General features: G+C 36.6%; 1 protein-coding gene across 3 annotated transcripts in view; it reads left to right on the forward strand.

The window, feature by feature from the left end:
• LOC127455415 (bromo adjacent homology domain-containing 1 protein-like) overlaps positions 1-9,069 on the forward strand; it is a 49,863-nt gene extending 40,794 nt beyond the window's left edge. For all 3 annotated transcript variants that reach the window (XM_051723287.1, XM_051723289.1, XM_051723288.1), the window contains 5 exons: positions 820-1,193; positions 1,996-2,155; positions 2,359-2,438; positions 2,819-2,910; positions 6,641-9,069. In XM_051723287.1, coding sequence (XP_051579247.1) covers positions 820-1,193; positions 1,996-2,155; positions 2,359-2,438; positions 2,819-2,910; positions 6,641-6,824 — 890 coding nt within the window. In that variant the 3' untranslated portion in view covers positions 6,825-9,069. The remainder of the gene's footprint in view (positions 1-819; positions 1,194-1,995; positions 2,156-2,358; positions 2,439-2,818; positions 2,911-6,640) is intronic.
• The last annotated feature ends 1,869 nt before the right edge of the window (positions 9,070-10,938 follow it).

Consider the following 10,938-nt stretch of genomic DNA (forward strand, 5'->3'; position numbering starts at 1 on the left):
TGTTAACATGATTTTAGTGTGATAACGTCTCTTACTAACCTTTTCTGTGTTAAGTTATATCCAATTTTACAACTTTGAAAACCCTACAGTGAATGTAAAAATTATGATTTAATCAACTTTACAGCTCAAATAATACATGAGTTTTAACAGGAATGAATGTAAGTGCTTTTCACATTTCTGCCTTTAAACCTCCAAAAATTGGCCCCATTCACTTCCATTTTTACTGCCTTGTGGTAATCAACATTATGCCATAAATGCTGTCAATTGAGCTTAACTTGTATTGAATTCCTTTAATGCCAGTCTCAGCGCACATATTATGGAAAGCGTAAATAACCTACGCTTACATCAGGACATGAGCGGAGCATTACAACGCATCAGAACTAAATGACTTCCATTATAATCAATGATGCTGTCTACACTGCAAGTGCTCGTCTGCGACAGAGTTAGCCAAATAGACCACAATTTTATAGCTTGGTGTCTGATTTTTTTTAATTGTCCTGAGGATATGTCGCGGAATAAACAGTATAGCAGAATCACTAACTTTTATTTATGTTTTGCATATTTTTACCTTTCTAAATTGATGTGCAGTTCCTGTCACCAAATCCAATACCCTCAAGGTTGCATCTAATTGTGGTTACAGGCTCTTAGCTTTGCCTCTGACCACACAGCAGCTGGCACACTGACTCATTTATGACTGCATTAGTCTGCAGTGTTGTATTACATGCAATATGGTGTATTACATGTTTGTTTATGACTATATATGTTTTGACCGTAGCAATTTATAAATCAATCATTTTTGCTCTCTCCATCCCCCTACAGAAGACTATTCTTACCCGCTGGATGATCACAGCTCATCTTTCAGCATGCCTTCTGCCTTGCCCCTCTCCATCTGCCCCATCTCTAGCGTGCCTCCACCCACCCAGTCAGTGCCCCACCTGCAGTCACCGCTTCCCGACAGTGGTCGGCCACAGGTGCAGATAAGAGTGGGTCGGGAGTGCCCTCAGAGGGCCAAGGCACCCAGTGGCTCTTGTTCGGGGATGCGGGACTCTGCTGTTTTCCCTCACATTAAGGATGGCCAGCTGGGAGCAGGCCATGGGAGTACCGCTGCCAAGCAGTCTAAGATCAACCATCACCAGGCAACAAACGGCTGGCTGCCTGTTGGTGTGGCAACAAAAAAGGAGGTATTCATCGTGGTACGTACTTGAGTTGCTCTGTCCTGGGATGGTATCAGTACAGACTGGCTATGCGTGGGGTATTTGAAAGTTTAAAATGTGAAATTTTAGTGTCAGGTGCCCTGAAGCAGAGAATTGAAATTCCTTCTGCTTGAAGCAGCAGTTCATTGTAAGATATTATGTTTATTTCTTATCCCTGGCAAATGGCAAAATTGTGCCCCCTGGCAGTTTTCGTAGAAAAGCTGTTTGACTCCAGATGTCAGTAATAAACATTCTTGTATCACAATCATTGGAAAATACATTATTATTAAATTCAAGTGAGGTACTTTAAAAAAATATTTCCTTAATATATTTTAAACAGCCAGTGGGCACATCTGTGACAATGAACAGTTATGGTTTAAAAACATTTGCCACATGTTGATATTTTCTTTTTGTATATTTTAAATTTATTTTGCATTTTAGTATTTTTCAGAACTGAAACATCTTTATTAAATGAGAGTGAGCATTTTAAGTTTTTTTTTCTTTTTTTTTTCTTAGAATCATATTTGTGTGATTTCTCTGTTTAAAGTTATGTACAGATATTTTTAAAGTATCAACATTTTGTTTACAGTTGTTGTTACTTCTTCATGTATTCATTGTTGTGGTGAATCCAAAGGCATCTTGGCCAAATACAGATAAAGATTCACTGTTTTTAACTCTTAAATGGCTCAAAAATGACCCGAACATCACAGGATAGTTCAATCCAATCGTGTTTAGGATAAATGTAAAAAATACAACACAATATTGCAATTTTTCATTCTCTGTATTTATCATTTTGTTTAAGGCTGAGGACTCAACATCGCTGCGTAGGTGCTATGAAGGTGTGCAGAGGGATGGAGAGGTGATCAGGGTCAGAGACACAGTACTGCTGCGCTCAGGTCCCAGGAAGAATTCCTTGCCTTATGTGGCCAAAGTCTCTGCCTTCTGGGAAGACCCTGAGTCAGGTATCGCAAATGAAGTCTCTAAACACTATTTTCCATTGCACTGCGAGTTATCAAAGAAAGTTATAACAAACATAACGGCAATCGTTTAAAGAGAAGTCATAATACTTGATATTAAAGAAACGCAAAAGTCTATGGAGCATATTGATTACTTCTTGTTACTGCAAAACCTGAACCAATTTTCCAATTACTCTGCCTATTTTTAGGGGAGCTGATGATGAGTTTGTTTTGGTACTACCGCCCAGAACACACTCAGGGGGGCCGCAATCCCAGTATGCACTGTGAGGTGAGTCCACAGATTGTCCATAGCACGGCAATGTCCTCCAGGGAATAGCAATGTCAACATTTGACTTCCTTTGGTTATGAGTTTCATTCGAGGAAGTAGTCAGCACAAATTTCCTGTGCTCTGTAAACCACAGAAATAAGTACACTGGACAAACACTTGAGTCACAGCACCCTCAAACATGTTATGAAATCTTCCTCCCATAGGGCCTCCCCTGTTTACGTACAGTACTATAATTCATGATGGGAATATTTAAATGTACATTTTTTTAATTCTCCAACATCCATTTTGGTATAAAATAGACTTGTTTCCCATTGTATTTGTTGCAGTATTTTTTCTTACATTTAAAGTATGGATATAAAATATTGATGTGAATTTTTCAGAATGAGATTTTCGCATCTCGGCATCAGGACGAGAACAGTGTGGCATGTATCGAGGATAAGTGCTATGTATTGACATTAGCACAGTTCTGTAGGTAAGTCTTAAGAATTTGAATAGAATTAACTTTTTATCGGCTTTTTAAATTCCATCATTATTTACTCACCCTTATGTCGTTCCAAACCTGTATGCTGTTATTTCTGAATGCAAAAAAGTCATAGGGGCAGATTCACTAAGAATAAATTACTTCCGCTAAAAGCGCCGTTTTTTTGCACGCACTAACTGTGCTCATTTAGCGCCCGATTCACTAAAGGAACTATTCCGATCAGGCGACGGCGCAAACGCACCCACAAAAACGCTGCTGAACGCAATTTGCATGCGCAATTCTGATCTTGCGGTTAGATTCTGAGTGCAATATAGCCGAGGATGCTGCAGACCACTGTATCTGACCCACCCTGCCGGGACTGAGCAGCATCACTTTGATCCACACACCTAGATCATCTCTTAAACATGCAGAATGTGCGCTTGATGACACAGCGCATCTGGATAAATACCAGGTTATAATGCTCTTCAACATCATTTGATGATTATTTGATTAATTACTGCTGAAATGATCGGTTGAAAATGTTCACAAAAATCACATTTAAATAAAATTCATTGTAACGCCTACTTTCATTTGGCGACAATAGCGCAATGTAAATTGAGCAGAGCAAATTGCATGGAGTTTTGTGAATGAAGCCCAATCTTTAATGAGTCTAATTTACATAGAATGAGGCGTGTTTGCTCGGAAAGGTATGACAATGACTTCATTTGAATATTGAAGATGCAGTGCAATTTCAGCCCTGATTGCGCCTGCTAAACGTGATTGCAGGTGGTTAGTGAATAAGACACAAGTATTTGTGCTGAAACACAAAGCGCTAAAGTGGCACAACTCTTTAGTGAAACTGCCCCATAATATTTTAAAGAATCTTCACATAGATCTTTTCCATACAACAACTGTTAATAGTAGGGCTGTGTTGATACAATCAAATATCGATATATCGCGATATATCCTGCAGGACTCATGGTTTCTCTCTCAATGACATGCTGGACCTCTCTCACACGTTCTTCATTTGTACAATCCCAATGTCAATTCTTAAAATGCCAAGATCGCTCTTTCTTTCTATCTGCAATCGCCTACAATCATATGTGCGTAAATACTTTCCATATGCTATAAAATATGTCTGTGATGATTAGCCACTGACTGGTTAATTTTGTTTAGATTTCACTCACCAGTGTTTGAGTGATGTTGTTCTTTTCACTGCGTGCTGAGAGTAAAAGCTTTGACTCTTTCTGTGTGATGTGAGTTTGTTGTTTAATAATGTCTTTTTTAATATCCTTTCTGTTCTCTACAGTCAGTTATTTATCAAAAACACCAAAATAAACTTTTAAATCTAATCACACATAGCATGGATGCTGTAAAAAGCCATTTGACGAAAACAAACACTTCTGTCAAAGTCCCTGCCACAGGACTTAAAGAGACAGTACCATTTTAGCACTTGTAAGTAAATACTTGTAAATAGTACAAATTAGGCATGTAAACAACAAACTTGTAACAATATACTGTATATATGCTATATAATACATGCAATTCCAATACATCATATTTATTGATGTAATACATGGACTGTATATTTAAAAAGAAAAGCTAAAATGTCAACAAAATGATGAAAAACTGATGATAAAATAAAATTTGTAAAAATTACATGTCTGTAATTTAGCAAGTTAGAAGGTTCCCTGTTTAATGAATAAAAGCATTAGCTGAAAGATCATTTATTTCATACTGTATGTAAGCAAAATGGACATTATAAATGAAATATTCCCAAATTAATTTAAATTAAAAGCGAAATTGAAATCGAATCAGGATATTGTGATATATTGCGATATATATTGAATCGTGGCATGTGTATCACAATACGTATTGTATCGTGTAGTGGCTGGCGATACCCAGCCCTAGTTCACAGTAGTCCATATGACTCGTGTGCTGTATTTCAAGTCCACTGAAGCAATATGCTAGCTTTGTGTGATAAACAGGCTGACAGTTAAGTTGTTATTCACTGATAATCACCTCTGGTGCAGCTTTCTAATCAAATATAGCGCCAGAGGCGCAGCTTGGAAATGAATAACATGAAATGTCATTGGTCCTTAAAGGGATTGTTCACCCCTAAATGAAATTTCCTTTATTGTTTACTCACCCTCATGCCATCTAAGATGTTAATGACTTTCTTATGCTGAATACAAATGAAGATTTTAGGAAGAAAATCTCAGCTCTGTAGATCCATACAATGCAAGTGAATGGTGATCAGGCCTTTGAAGCTCCAAAAAGAAGTCAGCATTCAAGTAATCCATACGACTCCAGTGCACTGTAAACCCTAATGCTCAAAATAATTAATTGTTTTGAGTAGGTAAAAATTAAATAATCCAAATGAGTTCAATTAAGTTTACCTTGATGAGCATTTAGAACTTTCTCTTCCTTTTGAGTTCACAAAATTGACACCTTTTAAGTAACTTGAATTGTTTTATTGTTTTGAGTTTAATTATCTTATTGGAACTTACATTTAACTGAAACTGGGCATGGCATTTCTATTTCCCAGTATGCTTTGCATGGCACTCGACAGGGAGGGTAAATGTTCAAATTAAGTGTAATATAATGTGTCTTTGTGCAAGATGAATGTAAATGGGGAGACTTGTTAGTGTTTAATGTTTTGTTGTGTTATTAAGGGTTTCTGTCATGTTTGTGTTTTGGGGGTTACCATTATAGTGAATATAATGGAGTTTTAACTTAGGTTGAGGACAGATACAAGTTAAGAATGCCCTCTGCTACTATACTGATTGAGCAATTGCTATGCTAATCAAAGTGTATTGTTACCACTCAACATTCATTCAGCATGCTAGCGTTCACTGTACTAGCTAATTTTAGCTAGTACTAGCTAGGTTTCCTCTACTTGAAATATTTATGTTGAGATAACTTGTTAATTTTAAGTTCAGCCAAAGAGTTAGATTTTAAGTGCCATCAAAATGTATGAGTTAGTTTACTCGGTATTTCAAATTAAGTGCAATCAAAACGCATTAGTACAAAATCAAAATCTGACAGTTCTGCTTACTTAAATGTGTAATTTATTAACTTAAAAAATTTGATGTAACCAATTACTTCAAATTTTTTGAGTTCTGCTAACTTATTCGGGTTTACAGTGTTGTTTAATCAATGTCTTCTGAAGAGATCGAGTTGGTTTTGGGTGAGAACAGACGAAAATGTAACTCCTTTTTCACTGTACATCTTGGCAGCAGTCTCCTTGGTGATCCATGCATCCAGCACTAGGAAGTGTAATCGAGCTTGAAGTCATGATCATGCCTAGAGACTGCAGTGACAAGATGTACAGTGAAAAGAAGTTACAATTTGGTCTGGATCGCTTCAAAGGACATGGAATAAACCACTGGAGTCGTATTGATTAATTTTTGCTAACTTTATCTCCTTTTTGGAGCTTCAAATGCCTGATCACCATTTACTTGCATTGTATGGATCTACAGAGCTGACTATTCTTCTAAAAATCTTAATTTGTGTTCAGCAGAACAAAGTAAATCATTCACGTCTGGGATGGCATGAGGGTGAGTAAATGATAAGATAATTTTTATTTTTGGGTGAACTATCCCTTTAAATGTCTTCAGAAGTCTTGGAACGCCACGAGGGAGAGTAAAAAAAATGACAATTTTCATTTTCTTTTTAAAATATTATCCCCTTATATCTTTTGGCTGTTTCATATAAAGATATGCTCTTCATCATGTTTCAGATTTTGTGCCTTGATGAAGTGTCGTGAGGAGGGCTTTCCCAGACGTAGCCCCCTGGTCCCTCCCTCTAACTATGTAATTCCAGCTCATCGTTGTGTGCCCAGTGACATAGATCCTGACCTGGTGTTCGTCTGCCGCCATGTTTACGACTTCCGTTATGGCCGTCTGCTGAAAAACCTTCAGTAGGTCTGACAAGAGGAAGGGATGCATTGATGGAGCCATACACTGAAACCCGAATCCAAAAGTCATGACACAAAGTCCTATCAACTGGATGCCACAGGAGAGGCCACAAGACTTTGAAGGAGTTGGGTTATTGCTGTTGCTTTCCATTTTCTTTTCAGGATAAATGCTCTCTGTGTAGCACTCCCTTGTGACTTTGTATAATGGCATTCTGAGCACAACTACCTTGAGTTGAAAGGTACCGATCGCCAAAATGTGATTTTTCACTCCATGAATTTGAGTATTTATTTTTGCAGTTATCTTTTATATTTGCTGTACGAGTGTATAAAGAATAAAAAAGATTAATGCAGGTACATTAAGAATTACCTTGAATTATGATCTCTTTGGTAGTAAAAGCACCCTTATTAAGCCTAATTATCTGTAGATGTAAGGTTGAAAATATTTATTTTTAGATAAATCCAACACAAGCTCCTTTTAGGACCAAGAGTTTTTCTTCCTTGAATCAGATCCATGATGCATTGGCCAATCAGTCTTTTATTAAATTGTCATAACAGGGTGTGGAGATTCACAGACATACTGTGGTGGACCAAATATCCTAGAAAACATTTGATTATCAAATATAAGTGGTTAACATACTGCTATAATGAGCTTTTGTCCTCCTGTTGCCCGTCATGACTTGCCTTATATCCTACACCAAGTTGAATCCCCATTTTCTGCCTTCCCAGCAAACCAAAGGTTATCACACCACTCCTTAACATCCTGAGCCTCCACCTTATAGCATCTCCACTAGTTTGCACTAACTTATCATACACCAAGTCAGCAGTTATTACTCTGCTCAAAATGTCACCTGCTACTGATCTCCAATGCAGGAAAATACTGTGTATTTGTTGTATGTGTACAAAAAGAAATGAGAGAACTAATCTTAGTGCGGGAGGCGCTCGGGAACTGTCAGTTACAAATGTGAATAGACAAACTTTATCTCATGCTCACAGGCCTGCTTTCAGCGTGTGCCCTTTGCTTCTCGTCCTACATGGTAGTTTTGTTACCAGATCGCTAATTAAGATTTGAGAAAGCTGTTTTATATGGTCTGTTTGTGCCTTTAATAGTTAACAGTCTGGAATGTGAAGAAATAATAGTGTCAATGGTTTTGTTTTGTTTTCTCAAGCCTTTTTTTAATTGTTTTTGGCCTGCTTATTTTGCACCACATTGTTATCTGTGCTATAAAGCTAAGATAAGATTGTCTGACCTCACTATGCTGACCTTCACACTCCCTCGTTTGAACGCAAATGTTTTGTTGTTTGTTTTGAAAATCATAAGTCATCTCAAGCTGGCTTCACAAAAGACTACATTTAAAGAACATCAGCTTGGAGGTGATTTTGTACTCACATTGTTTCCCTAAAGGTTAATATCTTATGGTTGAGGAGACCTCTAATGGTTTGGTTTGTTTTTTATGTATAAAGACTGTCCTAAGTTAACAATCTTTTTATGTTAAAATGCGCTTTGTTGATGTATTCAATAGAATCCATTCCTTTCGAGTTGTTGAGATCTTGAGTGAATGCTAATCAATCAAAATTGATTATATCATTGTGAAGTTAGGATATGAATTCTGTCTAACCCTTTCCATATCATCCCCCACTTTAGTCGTGTTGACCAAAATATTAAAAAAACAGAAGTTAAATAATCTTGTCACAGTATCTTCCGTTCTGTTTTCTCAGTTATCACGGTAAATGTCATCTCCTACTATAGTGTCAGATTTAGACATGTATAATGCCATAGCGGTTTTGCGGAACATTTAAGCAGCTTTGGTTGGCAGTGTGGTTGGGTAGACTCTTAAATGGTTGCTGTTTGTGTGAAAATTAAGTATTTTTGAAATGTATGCTTCTCTAGCAGAATGTTCTGGATAAGAAATATATCAGTGTGTACCAAAATGTTGAAAAAGGGGGGAGAGGATTAAGTTAATTCCTCTGTATACAAAACTGACCATGAATTCCAAGTTCTTTGCTCCTTTGATGTGTGGCTGTTTGTGTGTATGTGGGTGAGCGTCTATACAAATATATATATATATATATATATATATATATATATATATATATATATATATATATATATATATATATATCAGTGCAGCATGGAAGTACTGGGCATTCTTTGAAATTATAAATATAGCACAGCGCATTTGTATTATTTAAGATAGAAATGTATATTATAAGAGGAAAATATTTAAAATGAATAAATAATATATGAGCATCAACTCTTGTCATTGTTAGTTTTTTTCATGTCAGTTGTATTGAGGTGTATTCGAATGAACCAGAAATCACTTAATTACAAAAGTTTATGTGCTATTTAGTGCTGACTGGTTGTGAGATGTTACCATAGCTTCTCAAATGTTCCGGAGGCATCTATGTCAAAAAGCTGCAGAACAAAATCCATATTAATACATAATGAATGACGTTTTCTTCAGATCTGTGTTTATTTTTCCTAGAGGCTCAGTTTATTGCTCTAAATCACCTTAAATCAATGTTTCCACAAATCTGTGGGAGTAAAGCCATGTTATGATTTGTAATTGAGAATGATTGTGCAGTCAAAACCAAATGCATAAAAAAGTCATTGAGGTTTATATCTAGTCCCTTTATACTTATTATATGCTTAAGTGGCACCCTTTGGTTATGAGTAACAGTTTAAAGAACACAAGCTGCACTGAAGCACAGTTACCACAGGGTGTCATTCTGAACCTACTATGACCCTCTTGTGTCTGACAGCAAGAACTGAATCTTATGAAAGCAATTAGACACTGTTTGCTGATGTGGCACATACTTAAAAGAATAGTTTACCCCAAAATGTTCACCCAAAACAAAACACTAAAAATGTTATGCAGAATTTTAGGGACTGACAGCCTCAATCACTATTCACTTTCATTGCATCTATTTTCCATACAATAAAAGTGAATGGTGACTGAGGCTAACATTCTGCGTAACATATTCTTTTGTGTTCCATGAAAGAAAGCAAGTCAAATGGGTCTGGAACAACCATATGTATTTTTGGATGAAGTATCCCTGTAATATGTAGTGAAATATCTACACTGCCACATCCTTTTAGAATGCAAATCAACAAAACCTTCCCGCGTATAACATATTTTACATGCACATGTATGTGTACATACAGTATATATGTATGTACACTGAAAAAAGTAAATATAGCAGAAAAGATTAAGTACACTCAGACAAATAGCTCCGTGGCTGTTGATTCAATCGTGGACAGTAGTTCCACGTGTTTGAAGTGAGTTTTCTTAACTTAAAAATTACTATGTAATCTCAACACAAAACACTTTGTGTAGAAAGAACCTAGTTGAACTATGTAAATTCAACAAAATCAGAAGTGTCAATGTAACTCAAAAAAACCTATTTTATTTCTTTATGTACTAACTAGTGAAAGTGAATGTTAGTGTGCAAAATACATGCTGGTTGGAAACACTACAGAGTGTAGTCAGAGATTATTTAGCAGAGATGGGCCACTTCTATTATAAAGAATGGGAGAAATTGGAACGCTCAACCAAGGAGCTCTGAGCGCCCAACGGTCAACGGATGTAGAAAGGAAGTCCCGCCTTACAGATAGAAGAGCCAGTCACCTTTTAGATACAGACATCACCTGTCAATCAACTCTAGAACGCGCATGCACATTAGCTATACAAGCCGGGAAAATTGTATTTTTTAGCATAATATGAGATTAAGAATCAACATTTTAGATTCCAGTATTGTCAGATTTTATTGCTGATTTGAAATATGTTCTTCAATCGTAATCTTGACCAACCATTTTTGAGATTTTGATCTTTCTCCATTCAGGTAGACAGTAGCTGTCCTGACATGACTGGAAATAGCTTCCCAAAAGTGTTCCAAAGGTGGCCGACAGTGGACTGACTTGCTAGACAGACTTTTATGTAGTTTAACAAATATGCTATGGTTATCACAGCATTTGCTAAAAGAAATAAGTAATCAATTACATATGCAATATCTATCGGTCCCAATTGTTAATGAAAGCTCCACTCTTCACCGTAATGGTAACCCCCAGAACTCAAACATAACAGAAACTCTTCTAAATCTCAGCATAAAAAAACATTACACAT

This window comes from Myxocyprinus asiaticus, chromosome 17, assembly GCF_019703515.2.
Source record: "Myxocyprinus asiaticus isolate MX2 ecotype Aquarium Trade chromosome 17, UBuf_Myxa_2, whole genome shotgun sequence".
NCBI lineage: Eukaryota > Metazoa > Chordata > Actinopteri > Cypriniformes > Catostomidae > Myxocyprinus > Myxocyprinus asiaticus.